The following is a 23,463-nucleotide window of genomic DNA, read 5'->3' as shown; positions in this document are numbered from 1 at the left end:
ACCATAATCCATCAAAGTTTGCCTCATCCATAATAACTAAGCACAATGACTTCCGGCGGCAATGTACTCGGCTTAGGCCATCGAGAGAGATATACAATTTTGCTTCTTTGAAGACAAATTTACCAATGATCTCCCTAGGAATTGACATGAACCGGAAGTGGACTTGCGGTCAACCTTGTCTCCGGCCCAATCCAAATCCGAGAATCCCATAAAATCAAACGATGATCCTTTGGGATACCAAAGGCCCAAGTTTGGGGTATGAACCAAATATCGAAGGATTCTTTTCACTACCGAATAGTGGCTCTCCTTAGGAGCGGATTGAAATCTTGCACACATACACACACTCAACATAATATCCGGTCTAGATGCACAAAAGTAAAGCAAGGAACTGTTTATGGAGCGATATACCTTTTGATCCACTTCTTTACCATTGGGATCAAGATGAAGTTGACCATTTGTGGGCATGGGTGTCTTCATTGGCTTGACATCTTGCATTTTGAACCTCTTGAGCATGTCTTGAATATAACGAGATTGGTTGATGAAGATCCCCCCTCTCAATTGCTTTACTTGAAAACCGAGGAAGAACTTGAACTCTCCCATCATGCTCATAGAAAATTCCTTGGTCATAAGATTCTCAAACTCAACGTTAATAGCATGGTTAGTGGACCCAAAGATAATATCATCAACATATATTTGGCAAACAAACAATTCTCCTTTTACCCTCTTTGTGAAGAGAGTGGAATCTATTACCCCAATCTGGAACCTTTTCTCACTTAGGAATGCCATAAGGTGATCATAACAAGCATGAAGTGCTTGTTTGAGTCCATAGAGTGCCTTACGGAGTTCATAAACGTGAGAGGGGTGACCGGGGTCTTCGAAACCGGGAGGTTGCTTGACATATACCAACTCCTTAAGAGGACCATTAAGAAATGCACTCTTCACATCCATTTGGTATAATTTAAAATCATGATGAGAGGCATAAGCAAGCAAGATGCGAATGGATTCAAGACGGGCAACAGGGGAAAAAGTTTCACCAAAGTCCAAACCTTCAACTTGGGTGAAACCTTGTGCCACTAACCTTGCCTTGTTCCTTATTACTTGTCCATGTTCATCTTGTTTGTTCTTGAAGATCCACTTTGTTCCAATGACATTATGATGCTCTTTGGGTCTTTCCACCAGGGTCCACACCTTGTTGCGGGTGAAGTTGTTGATTTCTTCATGCATGGCATCTATCCAATCCATATCGTCAAGTGCATCTTCCACCTTAAGGGGCTCAACACAAGAGACGAATGAGTGATGTTCAAAAAAGTTTGCCAAACGTCTACGAGTAGTTACCCCCCTTTTGATGCTTCCATATATGTTCTCGGTGAGATGTTGAAGATGCTTTAGTTTTGCGACCACTTTTTTCTCCTTAATTGCAAGCTCTTCTTCACTTGGTTTTGGACTTGATGAAGAAGCTTGACCTTGAGACTATTTTAGCCTCGGAGACACCCTTCTCTTTGCAACCACAAGTTCTTGCTCATTGGGAAGTGACGATGATGAAGAAACTTGTGGTTGGGCTTGATCGTGATCTTGATCACGAACTTGAGCTTGATCTTGAGCCTCAATAATTGGTTCTTCACCATTTGAGTGAGCTTGTTCTTGATCTTGCTCGGGAATATGAGGGACTTGATTTTGTTCTTGGATAGGTACATGATCCCCCATAGCATATTGTTCAAGAGGTGTCGGTGATGACTTCCCTTGTGGAGAATCCACAAGAGGGGCTCTTACTCATTCTTCTTCTACTTGGACTTGGGGTGTTTCTTTTGGAAGAATGTGGCCTATCCCCATGGTCCTTATAGCTTGTGAAGGAGCCTCATCACCTACAACACTAGGAACAATTTGCTCCACTCAAGAGCCATTATCTTCATCAAACTCCACATTTCCGTTTCCTCAATGCACCCGGTGTATTTATTGAGAACTCGGTAATCATGAGATTTTGATGCATATCCAACAAATATGCCCTCATAAGTTCTATCCTCAAACTTAGCTAACCGGGATTTCTTGTTTAAAATGAAACACTTACAACCGAATACCCGAAAGTATTTGACGTAAGGTTTTCTCCCGATTAGGAGCTCATATGGGGTCTTGTTCTTGAGCTTGCGAAGATAAAGCCGGTTTGAAGCATGACACGCGGTGTTGATGGCTTCGGCCCAAAGCTTGTATGGAGACTTGTACTCGTCAAGCATGGTCCTAGCCATATCAATAAGAGTCCGATTCTTCCTCTCTGCAACACCATTTTGTTGGGGAGTATATGGAGCGGCATATTGATGGTTTATCCCCTCTTCACTCAAGAATTAATCCATTGTGTAGTTCTTGAACTCGGTGCCATTGTCACTTCGAATTTCCTTGATCTCACAATTATGTTGACATTGAGCTTCTTTGGCAAAGTTGATGAAGGTTTCTTGGGTTTCATCTTTGGTCTTGAGAAAGAACACCCAAGTATATATTGTGAAGTCATCAACAATGACAAGGCAATACCTCCTCCCTCCCAAACTATCATAAGTTGGAGGCCCAAAAAGGTCCGAATGAATAAGCTCAAGGGGCCTCAAGGTGGTGATGATAGACTTCACTTTATGAGCCTTTTCATGAAGCTTTCCAGCAATGCAAGCACTACAAGGACGACCTTGCCCTTGCTATTATCACCAATAGAGATGTTCGAAGAGGCCTTGAGTGAATCAATGAACTCCACAAGCATCTCCCTTTCTTCGGTCATATGATTGGTGCATCCACTATCGATCACCAATTGTTTTCCACCAGAGACATAGTCCTACAAGAATCAAGCTTTTGTTATAGGTACCCATTTTGCAATGGGTCCTCGAGAGTTAGCAACAAGGGTCTTGGGAACCCAAATAGACCAAGCATAATCATCATAGTTAGTGCCAACAAATTTTGCAAATGTATAGCTAGCTTCTCCTCTCATGAGGACATAAGATGGATTGTTCTTGCCAGCAAAATTTTTGGGAATGGCCTTGTCCCTAGTGAACTTTTCACTCCCACCAACCCCTTTTTCCTTCTCTTTCTCCTTTTGCCCTTCTTGCACAAACACTGCCTCTTGGGGAGGGGAAGGAGTCAGACCGATCTTCTCCTTGTTGTTCTTCTTCTTGTTCTTACCATTCTTCAATGCGGGATCAAATTCAATTCCCTCCTTGGCAGCACACTCCTTTTGGTTGCTCAAGAGGTCATTAAGGTTTTTCTCCCCTTGGATGCATGATACAAGCCCTTTCTCAAATTGAGCCTTCAACTTCTTATTCTCCTCTTGGAGAGAGGTGCAATCATGAACAAAATTAGCCATACAAGCATCATTATTTAAATCCATGTGAGGTACGGAAGTGAGAGCCTTAATGGTTGTAGCTTTAAGTTGAGCATAAGACTCGGTGAGGGCAATGAGGTCACCTTTTACAACCTTGGAACTAGTCACAAGGAACTCATGTTCCTCAACAAGTCTCGTGTGATCAAATAGAAGGTTTTCCATTCTAACATTAAGAGCATCTTTGTTCTCAGGGCAAGTTGCAAAGCATCATTGGTTTTAACAAAGTCAATTTGATTAGCCGACAAGGCTTCCTCAAGTGATGCTCTCATAACACTCTCTTAATTTAGTTCGTGCTCGAGGAGATCGACTCTCTCTTTTTCCTCTATGAGGAGGTTTTCAACGTTCTCAATAAAGTCATCGCGTTCGGCAAGTGACTTAAGGAGTAAACGAGCATGAGCTTCACCATGAAGAGTTTTCATGAAAACCATTAAGGATTCCTCATCATTATCCATGCCCTCATCACACTCATCCTCCACTATCTCACATGAGAAGGGAGTGTAGATGTCGGGTTTCTTAGATTTGGACTTTGTTTTTACCTCTTTGGCCATAAGGCACCAATGAGTGAAAGGCTTGTCCTCATTTGGAGAGTCGAAGAGGCCGGTGGTGGAGGAGGAGGTAGCGGTATGCATGGCAATGGCGGTTGTGCCCACTTGATCATCATCACCGTCATCTTCATCTCCGGACATGTATTCTTCATGAACAAGAGCCTTGTCATCCTTCCTCTTTGCAAACTTGGTGAACTTCTTCTTCTTGATCACAAGCTTCTCGAACTTGTCTTCACGTCTCTCATACAAACAATCATGTACAAAGCATCTTGGGCTATCACAATTGTAGCATTTCCTTCGTCCAAACAATCTTCCTTGAAGATTCTTACCTTTGTTTGCCATGGTCTCGGAGTACTTTTTGACTAAAAGTGCCAAGTCTTCCGCAAAGTCATTTGCCGGGCAAGGGGTGTCAACATCTTCCTCACATATTTCTTCACTCACTTCTTCATCCCTTGAGGGTTGGCTTGTCACTTTCTTGGCCTTCAAGGCAAGATTGGAGTTTTTGGTTGCTTGAGCAATTGCAAAGGTCTTCTTGGACTTGGTCTCCAAGAGAACATGAGTTGAGAAAGTGGAAACAACTTGAGCCGCGGTCGACTTGTGATAATCCGGACGTTGATGTATCATCATGACCATGGTATGTTCCATGAGAACCATAGCAACTATGAACTTGTCCTTGATGAAGTCATCATTTGCCCAAGTGCACCCAAAGGTTCTCAAGTTGAGCACATGGCACTTCAACCTTCGGTAGACCTCTTCCGCGGACTCACCCTCATTCCTCACAAAGAGATTGACTTCTTTCTTGAGCAAATCCAATCGAGATCTTTGAATTTCTTCATCTCCTTCAAGAGCCTCCTCAACGCAATCCCATGTTTCCTTTGCAGTTTTAAGGAGAGCAATGGAGTCACTATAGTCTTCGGTCACATCGGTGCGCAACATGTTGTGTGCGGTTGCATTGAGTTGTCATCAATCGCTTCTCTTGGAGTGAGATTCATTGGGTCCTTGGGTTTGAACCCATTGACCACAATCCACCATAGTTGAGTTGAAGCACTGCGCATGTAAGACTCCATATCTAGCTTCCACTTAGCAAACGCATTAGCTTTCAAAGGGAGGCCCAACAGGATTAATGCGAGTATGTTGCAAAGGTTGAGGTGAGTAAAAGGATTCCACGGCATTGTACTTGGGAACTTGAGTACGAGTCGGAGAAGCAAGAGGTTCTCTCGAGTCATCCGCATCATGAATGGCATTTGGATCAAATGAGTTTGATGCGGATGTCGAGGGCTATAAGCAAGCATCAATTTCCTCCTTGACCGAGCCGAACTTCTTTCAACATAGAGGCTTTAAGGTCCGCAAACATTGAAATAATATCGGCCGCGGTCAAAGGAGCACACGGGTTAATAGGAGTGGTGGGAGCAACGACCGGGGCACCAAGTACCTTGGGCGCGGCGGGGGTAGGTTTTGACCATCCTCCACAATGGGTGTGCCACCTCCCTCATTCCCTAGATCGACCATAACCTCTTAAGGTTGTAAAACCTTATATTAGATCAAGAGTCTCTGATACCAATTGAAAGGACTGATACGGTCGACTAGAGGGGGGTGAATAGGAGACTACAAATTTTAATCTTTCTTGTCATTTTAAAGTTTAGCAGATAAATAGGGTTCACTAGATATGCAACTAGGTGAACACAACCTATATGACAAGCAAGCTTAAAGCAAGATATGCTAGGAAACAAACTAATTAGCAAGCCAACAAGCATACAAGGGAAATAAAGGTGCGGGAAAGGATTAACCACAAGTGAGGCGAGGACGTGGATTTTATCTCGAAGTTCACTCTTCCTTGGGGAAGAGCTACTCTCGGTTTAGAGCGGTGCCGGAGCCAAAGCTTGCGGAACACCACGAAGGCTCACCGTAATATCTTTCGAGTCATCCCAACGGATGAGCCTTGAATCACTCGGGGTTGGTCTTGAAGGTGACCACCACACCTTTACAAACTTCTTCGAAGCACACCACAAGCAAGGAAGCTTCCGGAGGAACCTCTAACCGCCTAGGAGCCCAAGCTCCGAGAGTAACAAGTCTATGGGGAATAAATGTTGCGGGGAATGCAATTTGGTTTGGTCAATATGTAGATCGGGTCAGGTTTCAAAAAAATATGTAGATCGGGTCTTGCTCTCCCAATCCCCAAAGTTTCAACAAGTTTGGGTGGAGGGATTGAGAGTATTGAGCAAAATGAGGTGTACCAATGGTGGAGCTCAACAATACATTAGGGTTCGGGATGGAGGAAGAAGAAGGGGGGGTTTATAGTGTTTGTACCGGGGTGGCCGTTTCTGCCCATTGGACCCCGTGCGCACGGGGTACTCAGAGACTTCCACACCACCCCGTGCGCACGGGGGTCAAAAAGACCTCGTGCGCACGGGGTACTCAGAGAGTTTATGCAGTACCCCGTGCGCACGGGATACCTAAAGAGTTATGCAGTACCCCATGCACACGAGGGTCAAAAGACCCCGTGTGCACGAGGTACCCAGTAACTTTCTGTTATAAGCTTTCTGAGTACCACGAGCACACACACTAAGATTTTAGGTGGTAGGAATGGGTAGGCTAGTGTATCTGGCTCGGCAAAGACATTCCCACACAACTTTCATCCACACCAACCCCTCTTAATAGTGTGGTCTTTCCTATGACTCGAAGAAAACCAAAAACTAAAACCTTCGACTCACCGGAACACCACGCCTTTGACCTTTTTGAATTGGGGGTCGCACATCTCCATCACGAAGCACTTGGAACCAATATCCCAAGATAAACTTTAGCAACCGATATTAGTTCGACTAACCACATTGTCATCACACCAAAACATAGTATAAGTGTCACTTGCACTTTCAGCATGTTATTTCATGCATATCATTTTGTGCGCTCCACCAAGATGTATGTGACACAGAAGAGTGACCAATGATCCTAATCGATTGTGCATTTGCATTCAAACGCAAATTTTTAATAATGCACTAATTTAGGGGGAGCTCTTGCTTATCACATACTTCTCAAAGCGGCGATGTACTTCATTTATTTAATCATTTGTCAAAGCTTTGATCTATATGTTGTCATCAATTACCAAAAAGGGAGATTGAAAGTGCAACTAATCCCCGGGTGGTTTTGGTAATTCATAACAACATATATATCATTTAACTAATGTCCTTTCAAGATAAATATTTCAGGATGTTCAATGACTGTCATGGCATGAAATAGAGATGTGGACCCCTCAAAATGTCAAGACTCTACATTTTTGTTTAAGTGATCCAAGATCACATTGAGTCCATAGGAAAGCCAATACTATTAAAAGGGAATGATGTGTTGCTTAATGATCTTCTTGCTTAAAGTGCTTAGTGATATTGCTCCAAAACCCTCAGCTACTTTCTCTATCCAAATATGTCCAAAAGCTAATTCCCAACTCAGGCCCACAAATATTTCCTATCCGGAGCCACCGAGTTCATCTTGACATAGCCACTGCCAAAACCCTAATAGTTCGGTCATACCGATATGGATCTCGGTCTCACCGAGATGGCCTTGCCAGCGCTTTGTCGCTTATTGCATTCACTTCGGTCCCATCGAGTTGGCTTGACTGATTCTCTGTTGCTCATTGCACTCAATTCGGTCTCACCGAGTTGATGCAATTGGTGCCACCGAGTTGAAGTTTTCCCTAAGCCCTAGCACATCGATCCCACCGAGTTGTTCCCGTCGGTCCCAGTGAGATTCCTAACGTTCATATTTTTGTACAGATCGGTGCCACCGAGTTTTCTTATCGGTGCCACCGAGATGGGTCAAAAGTGTGTAACGATTAGATCTTGTGTGGAGGCTATATATACCCCTCCACCCCCTTCTTCTCATAAGAGAGAGACATCAGAATGTGTCTACACTTTCACCATTCATTTTCTGAGGGAGAACCACCTACTCATGTGTTGAGATCAAGAGATTCCATTCCTACCATTTGAACCTTGATTTCCAGCCTTCCCCAAGCTGCTTTCCACGCAGATCCTTCTTCTACCATAGCCAAATCTGTGAGAGAGAGTTGAGTGTTGGGGAGACTATCATTTGAAGCACAAGAGCAAGGAGTTCATCATCAACACACCATCTAGTACCTTTTGGAGAGTGGTGTCTCCTAGATTGGTTAGGTGTCGCTTGGGAGCCTCTGACATGATGTGGAGTTGAACCAAGAAGTTTGTAAGGGCAAGAAGATCGCCTACTTCGTGAAGATCTACCCGAGTGAGGCAAGTCCTTCGTGGAAGATGGCCATGGTGGGATAGATAAGGTTGCTTCTTCGTGGACCCTTCGTGGTTGGAGCCCTCCGTGGACTCGCGCAACCGTTACCCTTCATGGGTTGAAGTCTCCATCAACGTGGACGTATGATAGGACCACCTATCGGAACCACGCCAAAAATCTTCATGTCTCCATTGCGTTTGCCTTCTCCAAACCCTTCCCTTTACCTTCATATGCAATGTTTTACTTTCCGCTGCTATACTCTTAGAATTGCATGTGTAGGTTGATTGCTTGACTTGTCATAATTGCTAAAATCTGCCTACAACTAAAATTGGGAAAAGGAAAGATTTTTATTTGGTCAAGTAGCCTAAGCACCCCCCCCCTCTAGACATACGATTCGATCCTACAACGTCCTCACTGTTGGGTGTGGCACGCTCCCTACGAGCAGACGTCGACTACCTGCAAAACTAGGCGCCATGACCCAAGAACCGCCACCAGAAGGGCAAAGCCCCACCACCCCGTTGCACAACACTACGAGAGCCACCAGAACATCACGTCATCATTGTTGCGAAGCCGCACTGAAAGTGCATTGACACTCAAATACTATTTTGGTGTTGATAACAATTGGATTAACGAGATCTAATGTTGGTTGTCAAGTTTATCTCAGGACACTGGTATCTCGTATGTGTATCTGGACTTCGGTGACCCGTTGTTGTAGTGAATTGTTCGTCAGGGGCGCTATGTACACTGAGCGGATGAGTCCAAGACGATGACTTTCTCGGGTTGTCCAAGTCCTGCCGCCCACCTTTCAACTCTTTTAGGCAATCAAAGGTGGTTGGTGCGCCAACAAGGAGAACTCATTTGGAGTTGTTGCTCTTTGGAGACGGTCGGCGTTGGTCGGGACATGGTTTTGTTGGTCAGTCTAGGACAGACCCTTATGCATTGGAGTCGAAGTTGTATTGTGTGTGTTTTAGTTTGAGTGGTGTTTGCTACTCACCAGCGTATGGTGGGAGCTTGCTTGAGTTCTTGTATTTTACCCTCTGTCTTTTATAAGACTAAGGCACACATTGCATGTTCTCAAAAAAAATTGGAATAGAGGCACTAGTATTTATTTTGAGCAGAAATGAGCTCAAACCTTCGATCCAAAGAAAGTTTTGGAGGCAAGATATCCACACAAATTAGGAAGCATAATTCCAACCCAAACAGCTAGACTAATGTGGTTTATACTAGTGGGCGGAGGCACGGCGCGCCTATCGTGAAGCATGTGTGTGTGGCTGCTTTGTTTTTCTCATAGAAGAAAAGAAGACATGGGGTAAGCAAGCTGGCAGCTGGTAATGTATAAGTCAATTTAACTTCGATAAATACCAAAAGGTACCATAAAACAGTTCACATATGGTTACATACACTTAGCTATATATTTAAAATGTTCCAGCCAAAGATGTTTCCAACCAAGATAGTTGAAGTCTGAAACTCGCCTGGTGCAACCAAAAGTTGAACAAAACAGCTTTTCTTCGAACCGAAGGAAAATTGCTCCAATATAGATTTTAAAGATCACATTTTACAGATAATACCCCATCCTACAATAGATGAAAATTTATATTATCGAACGAAGCAAGATACACAAGAAGCAAAAACAACAACAAAACGTGAATTAGAAAATAGGAAGGACTAACCTTTAGACAAATGTCAACTCTTTTAGGCTCAGTGTCGGCAGCCCAGTCAAAAAACCAAGAATGTCATTGTTTTCTGTTATGCATATAATTTTTAGCTCACAATAGAGCAAAAATCGAACGAACATACTCTAGTAAAAAGATAGAACCTTTGGCATTACAGTGCACTGACGATTTCTTTATACATGATATTTTAAGTAGTGTCTGTTGCAACCCGTAACCCTTATTCGTGAAAAATAGCATGCATGATCAGCCCAATTAGAGATGCATTTCTTCCGCAAAAAAAATTAGAGATGCATTATCAGTCAACTCAAGCCTAATTCTCACAACCTAATATGGAACTAACCTGGATACTCTAAGACACATATATTCGTTAATTTGCTTATCCTACGGAGTCCTGCAAAAAAAGTTGCTAGGTATTGCATCATAATTAACCTAAATTTATAAAGAATGTAGAATGAGAAAAAATTGCTACCGTTTGTACTATTCACAGTGTTATAGGGGTAGAGAGTGTGTGCATGTTCACATGGGTGAGTGTAACTGTGTTGGCGCTGGTGCTCGTATTTTCCTGTATTTATTTGAGGCTCTTCGGATAGCGCTATAGGGGTAGAGTGTGTGTGGGTGCATTGAGTGTATGTGAGCATCTATGTTGTAATGTGTTGGCACCGGTGCTCCCACTTTGCCGGATTTATTTATTTCTCGGTGGTGATATTCATTTAGTGGGAGGAGATGTCCCCTTCGACCACGAAAGCACGTCCACTAACTTTGTCGATCTCAAGATGTAGTGTCGGCTCAGTATCTTAAAGGTTCTTATAAACATAGCGTGTGCATGTATGCATTTATAGGGATAACTCTATGTGTGTATATATAAGCGTCTGCGTTGTACTGTATTAAAAAACAGTATCTAACACAAAAAGAAAAACCTAATAGTGAGTTAAATAAAAACAAACACGTATCAGGCAAGGAAGCACTCAAGGCAAAGTACTCAAATGCATGAGAGTGGAGCTAGCTTAGCAGCTTAATTCTTTTATATATATTCATGATGAACCACCAAGACCAGTATCATTTTGAAGGAATTGCGCCAAGCATGCATGGGGCCATTTTTAATCAGTGACAGACTTAGAGTGAACTACTTCCCTTGTCAGGGAATCACTCCCAAAAGGGCCCCCCCATCCCATCCATCCTTGCAAGTCAATCAATAACTTAATAGTTGTTCCTACATCCAAATCCAAACACCTGGACATACACCAAGGTGAAGCCTGGTTGGTTGGACCAAACTGCTGAAACTAGCTAGGAAAACCCCCTTCGGTAGTACTACCTGTTACCATCAGCAACAGTATAAAGACTTTGGATTTCAGACTTCTCTGCAATTTCTTGAATTGGGTTTGCTTCCTATGAATATTGACTCAATTTGGTAGCACACCTTTCTTGCAATCTTCATTTGGTTGGAAAATGTCGTTCCGACTTTTGACCGGTTCGATTCAACACCGAAAACCCGGTCAAATTACGCAAAGAACGGTGGTTGTTGTTTTGGTGCGTTGGTCCTACGAGGCACTAGCACGACGACTTTCCGACTCTCTACTATGACGAGTTTTGCCCAGCTCGGTGAGGGAGGGCCGATGACGATGGCGTGCCTTCGGCTCGCTTCAATGCTTGTAGTCGTCGTTAGGTGGTCTACGGATCTGGATGCAATTTTTATTATTTTTGTTGCTCGTTATACTGTCATGATTGAAGATGAATAGATTGAAAGTTTTTTGAAAAAAAGATCGAACCGGTCCCAGATCAAATCAAAAGAAGAAGTGCGGAGAGGTTAAGCAAAGTACGCGAGGTGCATGGAATAGTATACAAGTTGTTCTCTTGCTTCACTCCTCCCCTTCCCCTCCCTTTGGAAAAATCTATCTTCCCCACCCCTCCAAGAAACCAAACCATGCAAATACGCAGGTCATCTCTCTCGCTACATCTTCTCAATTCTCATGCATGCATGAGCAGCATGGCGACCATGCGATGCCTCAGGCCAGGCGGCGCTCGCCGCCGGCAGTGCCCTCTCCTCAACGCCTTCTGCTCCTCGCTCGTCGACGGGCTCGCGCACCTGGAGGCCACGCTGTCCGCCGAAGATGACGACGGCGGCGGCGGGTCCGCGGTGTCCATGAGGTGGTGCGCGGACGCCATGCGCCTGGTGAGGCGGATGCAGCGGGACCTGCTGGCCGTCTTCAGGAGCGCCGACGCGCCGGCCGACCCCTGCGGCGGCGAGGACTGGCTGGAGCAGTACATGCAGGAGACGGCGGCGCTGCTGGACTTCTGCAACGCGTTCAAGTCCGCTGTGTCGCGGATGCACCGCTACTGCATGGTGGTGGACTTCGCCGCGCAGGTGGGCTGCGCCGGCGCCGGAGGTGTCGCCGCCTCGCTCGTCGCCGAGAGCGTCGGGGCGCCGAAGGAGACTGACGCGCCGTCGTCACCGGCCGCCGCCGTCCGCGCTAAGCTGTCGGACGTGAAGGCAGTGGTGAGCGAGGCGGAGCGGCTGGGGGGAAAGATCATCTCCAGCTCCAGCGGCAGCGGCAGCATGGTCCTCGTCACGCTCGTCGCCAAGATCACAATGGCCGTCGTGGCCACCTCCGTGCTCCACGCGCTCACCCACGCCTCACCCCCTTCCCTCCTCGACGACGACGTCGGCGTCGGCGGCGCGCACCCGCGCAGCTGCACGCTCGCCCGCGCCGCCGTCCCAGAGCAGCTGCGTCCGTGGCGCGAGTCGCTGTCGGCGATCAACGACCGTGTGGCGGCGCTGCCGGCGAGCATCGCGGAGCACGAGAGTGTCGTCACGGCGGTGAGGGACATGATGGGCGGCAAGACGGAAGGATCAGAGGATCACGTGGAGCTGCTGAGGACGAGGTCCGGCGAGCTCCGGGAGGGGGTGGAGATGTTCGACTGTGTTCTTGATCAAGTCTTTGATGAGGTGATCAGGGGCAGGAACGAGATGCTGGGGATCTTCAGAGACAAGCTCCTCACATAACTGAATTGGGGTGAATTTTAATTACCTCTGGATTTTAATCCCGTGTAAAAATTTGGTGATGTTTGTAATGTTGGATTTGATGATCCTATAAATTGCTAATTCATCGATCAGCTGAAATTTCTATATCTTTTTTCCTTCTTTGTAAAGGGTGTAGAAGTTGTAGCGTGTGGTTTTATGTGTTTGCATTTCAATCTGGTTTGTAACTTGTATTGACAGTGTCCCGGGACTGATCAATAAAGCAAATGACACTTCATTTATTCTTCCACGAGTTAAATAGCTTCAAGCCTGCAACCAGCAAGAGCACATATGCCTTGTTTTTTCTTGAAGCAACATATTGTTTATTGCGCATTCAACACAAAAAAATGTGCTACTTAAAAATATCAGACAAAATTAGGTCCAGTTTGAGGGAAATGAGTTTCCGGAATCAAACATAACACATCAAATCTGAAGATTCCAAAAGTTCAGGCAAAAATCACTAATTTCCTATCCTGGAGAGAATTACAGAGTGCAGCATCCCGTCATAATATTACATTTCACTAGACCATTTTGGATTACATGAGAATACACCATATGATGGTACACAGAGCCTGGCCGGCTCTAGGAGTTCATGCGCAGCCAGACCGTTTCTTTCCCAAAAGAATGAACAAAACTTCACGGCAAGCAACACGAACTTATGAAACCAAACAGCTAGCATTTCCTAACCCGCCTTTGTCGAGTACAAAAAGAACGGCGGAACTAATCTGCAGGATCATGATGTACATGCGATCGCTTGCGGCCATCCATTCAGCATCGACTCCCTGGCCGGACATAGATGTTGACAGTGGTTGAACTTCGTGAGCTGTACCAAAGGTATAATCCTTGTGCTATCTCTGCTTTCTCTCTAAACCCACCCTTTGAAAATCTCTTTGTTATCTTGTTAGCTGTCCACTGCTATGTCTCTCTTCCGATCGATGATGAAATAGTTTTGCCATTGATCGTCTCTCACAATCCTGAAAATTTATAGGATTAATGATTAAACTAAAACGGATATGTCGTATAAATCCTAGCTATGATGGTTAACCGCACCCACCTTAAACATATTGAGGCGAAACGACTTCTTAGGATTCATTCTTCTAAGCTTCAAGTATGTATATGCAAAGCTGAGCTGGTCACGAGGTGTGAAGCGATCAACCTCATTGAACCACAGACAAGAGAATAAGTTGGACATCGGTGTGTGTTCCCTCACGATGAAAGAACCTTCAGGGACATCTGTAACAAGAGGAAAAAGAATTCTTAGGTCAACACAATTCATACACTAGAACTAATACCAGCAGGTAAGAGAACATACAGCTTGGTAGCAGCTTGTGGGGATCCGATGAGTTGAACCTTGTCAGTCCGTCAGCTTGGTAAAACTCAAACTGTTGATCAATTATTGTATGATTGAACTTGTTCAGCTTTTTATTTTGTGCCACTTCCTCCCATACGCAGTGTCGATCATAGTGATTGGAAATAGCATATTCATAACCATGCCGCCAAAGAAAATATTCTAGGATAAGGATAGGATCTGTTTGTAGTCGCAATTTGCTGTCCAGCCAGATCGAGAATCTGATACAAGTGAAGTTCTTAGACAAACCATATTGCAGAACAGGATGGTTCATCACATTAAAGATGTAAAACTAAAGCACAAGCCCCACACTGATTATCTGACAAAGCACATTTACCTTTTCATACTGTGACTTACAAAAAGCACGATAATACATTAGCAGAAAAAAACATACTACATATTTACAATTTATGCTACAGATTAAAAAACGTACTACATGTTTACAAGATTATATATTTTTACCGAACTGAAGTGCTGATCGGCGTGTCAGAAAAAAACATGGTAGTTCAGGGTCTTTTCTCTTTTGTAAAACATATTTTAAATGGGTGATCAAGTTCGCAGCAAATCGGACAGCTGGTATGATTCCAAAGTGGATGACTGTCACCACCAATTGGTTTCTTCAGAGTATAAGAAAGATACCGGAGAGAAGACCACACACAATCTCTGGGTATAAAGAAAGCTATTGTTCCAGTGTCAATGAAGAGAACAAACCATGGGAAACAGGCATTTTGTGCCAGTGTTCGCACTGCTATTGGACAGGAAGAGAACAAACCAGAAACAGAAAACCAATTATTCATCAAACACAGGTCTGCGTATTCAAGACAGCGACACTGACACTATCAAGTTTTAGAAACCAAGATGGATTACTACTCTGAGCAAAGATATAAGCAGACAAGCACACAATACAGATGGGGATGGGATGAGTCCCCGGTGTGGGCAGTATTGCCTGGAACAAATACCCAAGTCCCAGGATATACAGGGGGAGTGGAGAAGGGTTCAAAATTCTGTACTGAAACTACTGGACCTATGGTGTCACTGACTGGTTCTCAGCCAATTATGCTGTTAACCAATAATTTTCCAGAGCTGTCTGACTACCCATTTGATAAAAATTACAGCAACCACAGATAAGTAGCCACAGTATTTGTGTTCAATTAACTACAAATATCATCTTTTTCGAATCGGTACATGGTGACAACATCATCCTTTCTCATAAACCTCTAATTATGCAGTTTTATGCTAGCATACCGACCATCCAATATTCTGAATCAAACAGCAAATAGGATGCCACAAATTAAATTTGATATTGAAATTTGGATTTCAATAATTTTGGATAGTATGTACTGTTACTTGTCCCAATAAGGATCGGGACAACTGGCTCCCTGGTGCAAAATAACCTTTGATTAATTTGTGAAAAAACTAACACATAATGAACCAGTGTGTGTTGAGCAAAAGGTAAGACTTTTTTGGGAGATGACAAGGTTATGATTTGCCAATGGGGAAATAGCATGCATAACACTAAAAACTACAGTTGAGTCCTTAACTGAAATACATGCATGGCAATCAGGACACAAGATATTATGCAGAAACTCGCTCTTACCTTGACGATGGGAAAAGTCGATGCGCCAAAAGTTTTGGTATTTTCCCAACCCTCCGCATGTCATTATAAGGCATATTCTTAATCAATATGATCTTCCATACACCAATGAAACCCATGTTGTCCATTTTTTGGCCTTCAGATAGCAAAGTTTGCAATGTGACTTCATCCAAAAACATAGCAAAACAAACTGTCTTCTTTGAGAGACTTGTAATCTGCAAAGATATCACAGAAAGACATTTCATATGGATAATACAGGATATTTTATGTTGCGACATAGCAAAAGAAAAGGTTGGGAATTGTTTACGTTTGGAGTGTGGTTATGGTGATTTTAGAAAAATGTGAAAAATGAGTTTTTAATCTTGTATCACATATCAACATTAAAGGACTTAGCGAAATCATTATACTATTGATGGAGATGTGATTGCATTTCATAGACCTGTTATCTAAGGTTTTCTTGTGTCTGTATGTGAAACTAATCAGCAGTAAAAATACTGCTTTAACTTTGACAAGTACCTAGAGGCTATAACAGTAAAGCGAAGCTAATGAGATCCTAAACGTTCTGCAAGAAACCATACCAAGAACAAAGGAACCTACAGAAACAAATTGTTATAAGCTGCTTATTGCAACTTATACAGGATGGAGGAATCACAGTAAAAGTGTAAATTTCTCAAAGAGTTATGTGCCAAGAAATGTCATACTGTTTTGCCAAATGGAGTCCTCAGACGATCAGAGTTTCCAAAGATGCAGGAAGATACAGCGATGCGGCATTTGCTCATGTACTTCCTGTCATCCTCAGATATATCAAAACCAGTGCTTGATCCATTAGGCCCCTTAACAAAAGCACATGTCAGTTGTTGGTCATGAGCTACGTATGACTCCTCCCTTTCCTGTAGAGTCTGGTGGCCAGCAAATCTTGGCTCCCAATTTTCTGATCCAGCTGGTTTTTGTTCAATCTCTACATATTCCAACTTAAAGCTAGCAAATTTTTCATTTTTTGCAGGCTCTACAAGTTGAGCAGTGGAGTTCAGGAACTTCATTTCACAAGTTGAACCTGGTTAATATGTTCCAACTAATTAGGTAACCGTCAAGAACAGAGGCTAAATATTTTATGAGTAGATAATAAAGACATGAAACAAGCTTGATTGCAAAAAAAGTGTCATATTTGATATCAACAGAACTTATGGTACAACAAATTATCAAGCTAGAGGATACCCTGCGTGTTGCTGTGGGAATTGGTTGATGAATATTTAGGTTATCACATGAGAACCAAAATGAAAAATACATATGATTTATCATATTTGATTATGTATAGTTGCAAAAATATTTATTGAATGTAAGTATAATAATTGAATGGGAAACATTTTTCCATGCATGGTTGAATGTTGTGGTGGCTCTTTTCCCATGCATAATTCCATGTTGAGGCGGGCTTTATCCCAATCATAATTGTATGGTGAGGTGGGATGCTTGCATGTTGAGATAAATAAGTTAGTGGGGACGACTCTCTTAGGTATATAGGATAGAGCAAAGGTACTGATAGACCTAATAATAAAGCTCACAGATACTGATTTTGACTTGCATAATAAATAATACAGCAAATATATCATGATACCATTGTGTGCTAACATTTTCAGTTAATTCACCAGGACCTGGTCATCTAACATCGGTACCATATCTTCGATTCTTAAATCCAACAGCAAACTATGAAGATGTTATGCCACAAGCCTATCAGTTGGCAGTCTAACATGCTCAAGACATCCAATATTACGGCCATGTCATGCATGTCGTAATATTTAGGTAGCCAGTGGGTACAATATGCATGCTCATATTTTATTCATGACTCAACACTTAAATAGTCACTGCATACAGTACACATCTTATACATGCTAACAGCGTCTCCTATTAGATTCTTACAATCAAATCTCATGTTTCTAAAAAAATAATGATCTCACTACAGCAGAAAAATAGCACGCATATATATAGCTACTTAGCTAGCTGGATTACCTCATAAAGCTATTACGATAGTAATAACAAAAATCTTATGTTATTTTAAGTGAACGGGATCAAAATTCCACCAATTCAGGGAAGAAAAACATGATCCTAAATTCAAATTGCCCGACTCTAGCTTTCAAACTTGAAAAGGGAGAACAACTCACCAGACTTTTTACGCTTTGGTTTCTTCTTGGACCCATGTTTCTTATCACCAGTACCCGAAGCTTTCTTTTGATCCGTGTTAACAGCATCACCGCCATCACTAATCCTTCCACCTGCTTTCATGTGTCTCTCCAAGGCAGCACTCTCTTCCTTCCCTATGTTCTCATGAATACCATCACCAAGCTTCCTACCGGCAGAATGCATCTGAGAATCATCGGGATCATCAATGCCATCATCATACTCATCATCTGGATCAACCTCCCTCATCCCCGTGCCCACCACTCCCATGGAAGCCGCCTCATACTGCTCCAGCTCTTTCCTGCCACCCTCATTGTACAAGGTGCCTCCTTTCCCCCCTTCAGCCAACTCTGGAACCTCCTTGTCAGCACCACCCCTGGTATCCAAGGTCAACCCTTTCTCCTCAATACCGGGATCAGAGCTCACGCTTTTCTCACTGCCACCACGAGCATCAGCAGTGTTTCCACCTGCACCGAAGACCTTCTCCTTCTCGTCCTCCGAGTAGTCTTCGTCGCGCCGTCGATCGTCCTGGTCCCAGTACCTGGAATCCCGCGCACTCCTGCCACCACCGCCATGGCCGAACTTGAGCTCCTTCCAGTTCTTGCTCCGGTTCCACTCCGGCAAACCCTCCCCGCCACCCGAATCCTCTCCGATCTCTGCAAAACAGTACGAACATGTTGTGCATTAAGACAACCGAACTAACAGATAACCAGATCAACCGAACAGAATTTGGATCCCATTCGCATCCAGCCACGCCATGGACGATCCCAAGAGCGTCAAAGATGCCATTTTCTCTCTCCCCTCTCACTCTCTCCTGTCGAAGCAACAAGAACACCGAGCGGAGCGCCTCAACCCATCCCCAGAGAAACCACCGTGCCGGGAGTGTGAAACCACGAACCTGCGGGGTCGCGAGAGAGGCGGCGCGAGAGGATGAAGACGCCAGCGAGGAGCAGGACTGCAGCGGCAGCTGCGGCAACGGCCGGCGAGCGGCGGCGCGCGGGTTTGCCGGGGCGGCGGATCCGGGAGGGTTTGGAGGGGTGTGCCCGGTGGTAGTCCGGGAGCGGGTGGTGGGCCCCGCCGCCACGGGAGTCGAAGAAGCCACCGCCGGATTGCCTGTACTGCGCCATCAAGCAGAGGCGGTGCTACTGCTGGTGCTCGGCCACCACCATGGACGGGACGGAGGACGGTGGGTGGGGGGAAGCGGACCGGAGTGAAACGGAGGGGCTTTTCTGTAATTTGATCGGGATGGTTGGAGGAGTTGGTTAGTTTGCACGTGATGGTGATGGGGTTAGGAGAAGAGATATCTCTCTCCCTCAGACTGCGAGGTTGGTGAGATGGGAGTGATCAGAGATGAGAGCCGACATGTTAGGCATAGAGCGGGATATTTCTATCAAATAACGTGTTCTTTTTCTTTTTCTTTTTCTTTTGATTGAAAAAGGTCAAATGCCATGTACTTTTTTTGTTTGCTCATAAATAATTTGGATTGCTTACCATATACTCCCTCCGTCCGAAAATACTTGTCATCAAATTGGACAAAAAGAGATGTATCTAGAACTAAAATACATCTAGATACATCCCCTTTTATTCATTTTGATGACAAGTATTTTCGGACGGAGGGAGTATGTCACATGGTAAATGTCATGTACTTAACTAGCACAAATGACAAATCCTTACAAAAAAGAACACGCTGACAATTTTTTTAATACAATCAAATTTCTGGGGTGTCGAAGTTTTTTTCCTCATGCATCCATCGGTAATCTCCTTTTGAAATGATGCAAAGGCCAGGGGTTACAGCCTCCTTTTCGGGGGAAAGGAAAAAAATCGGCGACATGTCGTGAGGAAAGCTCGCTGTCGTCTTTAGACCTCTGTTGCAGCGGAGTAAACTTGTTTAAACCTAGGAGATTGTAGGAGTGGTGAAAGGAAAGTCATCAATGTATACTGGAAGACATTAGTGGCCATGATCTGCGTAGGAAATCGCCACGCGGGAGATGAAAAATATGCAGAGGGCACGTAGAAACCCCTTGGACTTGGAGAACACAAACCTCACACGCTCTTCGATGAGGCCAAGACAAGCCAATCTTCGCCCGTCAAAACTTGAGCCGAAGGACCAAGACAACAACATTGTGTGCTCCATGGAATAAAGCGACCGAGCCAAACCTACATAAAAAATGCCATGCCCGACGAGACAGACCTAAGGACACACCATATTTCACGCACCTCCTAGTGATGCGAGGAAGCATCACCGGGACAAGGGCGAGGTGGGAATATCTTATCACACGCCGACAGCGACACCATCATCTTGACACCGCCGAATGGCTACCTATCTAATGCTCCAAGAGGAGAAAAGCATGACTCACAAGGTAGATCGGGTCTCCCCACACCCCACGGAAGATCCCCCGATGAGGATGAGGTCGATGATGCACCAGTGGAGGAGGATGACATCGGAGCAAAACCCTGGATCGCCTTTGGTAGGGGTTGCGTCCCTTGAATAAATAATGTGTTCTTAGTGTATAAATTTCATTAAACAAAACCAAAATAGGTATATAAAAACTTTAAGATATACTTTGCATGACATTCAACTCATAGTCAGTTGATCAAATTAATGATTTAGAAATGGGTGTGCCTAGCGCTCAGGCGGCTGAGATTTAGTTACAATCCTTTCATTTGGGCTCTTATTCTCAATGGTGTGCAAGGTGAACATAATGACATCACGAAGCAAGTCATCAAGATAAAACTCAAGGCTCAATCTTTGTGGCATCCTATTCAATGCACTATGTCCCAAAAGAATCACAAAATCAGTCACTTGGAGAATGTAAAAGAGAATTGGGATACTTTAGTTGAGATTCACAAAGGTGTTGATGAAGGAAATATGCCCTTGAGGCAATAATAAAGTTGATATTTTATATTTCCTTATTCATGATAAAGGTTTATTATTTATGCTAGAGTTGTATTGATCGGAAACTTAAATACATGTGAATACATAAACAAATACCGTGTCCCTAGTAAGCCTCTACTAGACAAGCTCGTTGATCAAAGATGGTTAAGGTTTTCTAACCATAGACATGTGTTGTCATTTGATAATGGGATCACATCATTAGGAGAATGATGTGATGGACAAGACCCATCTGTTAGCTTAGCGTATGATCGTTCAGTTTATTGCTACTACTTTTTTGAATGTCAAATACATGTTCCTTCGACCATGAGATCATGCAACTCCCGAATACCGGAGGAATACCTTGTGTGCTATCAAACGTCGCAACGTAGCTGGGTGGTCATAAAGATGCTCTACAGGTATCTTCGAAGGTGTTTGTTGACTTGGCATGGATCGAGATTGTAATTTGTCACTCCGAGTATCGGAGAGGTATCTCTGGGCCCTCTCGGTCATACACATCATAATAAGCTTAGAAGCAAATAACTAAGGAGTTAGTTACGAGATGATGTATTACGGAACGAGTAAAGATACTTGCCGGTAACGATATTGGAATAGGTATGAAGATACCAACGATCGAATCTCGGGCAAGTAACATACCGACAGACAAAGGGAATTGTGTATGTTGTCATAACGGTTTGACCAATAAAGATATTCATAGAATATGTAGGAACCAATATGGGCATCCAGGTTCCGCTATTGGTTATCGACCGGAGAGGTGTCTCGGTCATGTCTACATAGTTCTCAAACCCATAGGGTCCGCACACTTAACATTCGTTGATGATATAATGTTATATGAGTTATATGATTTGGTGACCGAATGTTGTTCGGAGTCCCGGATGAGATCATGGACATGACGAGGAGCTCCAGAATGGTCCGGAGGTAAAGATTGATATATAGGACGATGATATTCGGACACCGAAAGAGTTTCGGAGTCACCAGGTAGTCATCAGATCACCAGAAGGGGTTTCGGGCACCCCCGGGAGGTCTATGGGCCTAATGGGCAAAGGAAGGCACACACAAGCCCACAAGGGGGCTGGCGCGCCCTCTCCCTGGCCGCCAGCCCTAGGGGAAGGAAAGGGGGAGGGTTGGCCCCTCTTGCCTTTCCCTCCTCATGAGAGAAAGGAAAGGGGGGCACCACCTCCCCCTGCCTTCCTCCCGCACGCATACATGGCAGGGGGGCGGCTAGGGCAGGAGCCCAAGTGGGATTCGGCCCCACTTGGGGTGCCTCCTGGATGCCTTCCCTCCCCCCACCTATATCACTACAAAAAAATACACTTCCGTGATGATACGTGTTTGTCACAGTAGGTCACATTTTCTGTCATCCATGTACATCCATGACGATTTTATGACAGAATCAAGATAGTCATACCTGTGCTGTCGTAGAAGTGTTCCATGACATTACCAAAATTATCATCATGGAAGTGTCCACTTCCATGACGATAAATCGCGCGTCATAGAAGTGCTTTCGTCAAGGGTGACCGACACGTGGCATCCACTATAACGGAATGTTGTTAAGCTATCGGGTCCGGTTTTGAATCCGATAGCCCGTTAACAACACCGACCAATGGGAATTTTCCACGTGTAAAATCATCATTGGCTGGAGGAAACACGTGTCGGCTCACTGTTGGGACAGATGTCATCCACTCATTGGACCGAAGGCGCCTATGATACGTCAACACGTGGCACGGCCCAACAGAGGCCCATTCTTGTGAAAAGGCCGACCCGTTTGACTTGGTCAAAAGGTGGCGGGTCGGCCCACGGAAAGCCTATTAACGGCCTGTTCGCATATAGCTCATTTACAGCCCGCTAACCCAGGGCCCGTTAGGACCTATCCGAATTAGGCCCAGTAGCGTCATTTGGGCCGTCCAATATGATTCCAGCCCGTTTTAATTTCCGGCCCATGTATGGCCCATGACGTCTTTCGGCCCATATGAGGCCCTTTGTAACTCTTGGCCCATTAACGACCCGTGGTGAAACTGACCCGTAATGAACAATGTATCACTTTATACCCATTAACGACACGTGGTGAAACTGGCCCGTAATGAACAGTGTGTCACTTTATACCCATTAACGGCCCATTATTCCGTTGGGCCGTTTCCAGCCCATGTTATCTTTCGGCCTTCTCAGGGCCATTTATTCTTGGGCTCATTTCCAGCATTTATTTACTTACGGCCCGTTACTGTCATTTTTTGCTTGTGGGCCAAATTCAGCCCGTGGTTACAGTCGGCCCGTTTGTGGCCCATTAATACGTTGGGCCGTTTTCATAGCGTCATCAAATACGGCCGATTAACAATGGCTCATTATGGTCGGCCCATGAACGGACGATTCCAACTCTAGCCCGTTTATGACCATAATGCGGTCTGTTATTGTCCCATGTTTGGCCAACCGATCATACGACCCGTAGAAGGCCCATTGTGTCTATGGGCCGTAGAAGGCCCATTGCTTCTACGCCCCATAGAAGGCCCATTGTTTCTATGGCCCTTAGAAGGCCCATTGTTTCTATGACCCGTAGGAGGCCCATGGTAACTACAGTAAATATGTAGCCCATAGTTATTGTGGCCTAGTTTTAAAAAATAGGTTATTGCG

At 44.4% G+C, this 23,463-nt stretch overlaps 2 protein-coding genes across 2 annotated transcripts; one reads left to right on the top strand and one right to left on the bottom strand.

Annotated features, from left to right (window-relative positions):
- The first annotated feature begins 11,714 nt into the window (after window positions 1–11,714).
- LOC119293426 (protein BPS1, chloroplastic-like) lies at window positions 11,715–13,081 on the top strand. The gene has a single exon (XM_037571915.1). It carries the CDS (start codon window positions 11,737–11,739, stop codon window positions 12,814–12,816), a length of 1,080 nt encoding a protein of 359 aa, XP_037427812.1. The 5' UTR covers window positions 11,715–11,736; the 3' UTR covers window positions 12,817–13,081.
- Window positions 13,082–13,261: 180 nt separating this feature from the next.
- On the bottom strand, window positions 13,262–19,241 carry LOC119295312. Its single transcript, XM_037573715.1, has 7 exons — window positions 18,844–19,241; window positions 17,930–18,601; window positions 16,475–16,827; window positions 15,777–15,988; window positions 14,144–14,400; window positions 13,886–14,064; window positions 13,262–13,805 (listed from the first exon to the last, which is right to left on the bottom strand). The coding sequence occupies exons 1-7, from the start codon at window positions 19,070–19,072 to the stop codon at window positions 13,725–13,727; spliced, it is 1,983 nt and encodes a 660-aa protein (XP_037429612.1). The 5' UTR covers window positions 19,073–19,241; the 3' UTR covers window positions 13,262–13,724.
- Window positions 19,242–23,463: the final 4,222 nt, after the last annotated feature.

This window comes from Triticum dicoccoides, chromosome 4B (genome assembly GCF_002162155.2).
Source record: "Triticum dicoccoides isolate Atlit2015 ecotype Zavitan chromosome 4B, WEW_v2.0, whole genome shotgun sequence".
Lineage (NCBI taxonomy): Eukaryota > Viridiplantae > Streptophyta > Magnoliopsida > Poales > Poaceae > Triticum > Triticum dicoccoides.
The sequence above is the reverse complement of the archived record's forward strand: the minus strand, read 5'-3'. Positions and strand labels throughout refer to the sequence as shown.

Excerpts from the sequence above, each read along its gene's own strand:
- LOC119293426 (XM_037571915.1), top strand. The coding sequence starts at position 11,737 with ATGCAAATACGCAGGTCATCTCTCTCGCTACATCTTCTCAATTCTCAT.
- LOC119295312 (XM_037573715.1), bottom strand. The coding sequence starts at position 19,072 with ATGGCGCAGTACAGGCAATCCGGCGGTGGCTTCTTCGACTCCCGTGGC. Across the intron at positions 18,602-18,843 it reads CCTCTCTCGCGACCCCGCAG|AGATCGGAGAGGATTCGGGT; the intron begins GTTCGTGGTTTC and ends ACTGTTTTGCAG. Across the intron at positions 14,401-15,776 it reads CGACTTTTCCCATCGTCAAG|ATTCTCGATCTGGCTGGACA; the intron begins GTAAGAGCGAGT and ends CACTTGTATCAG.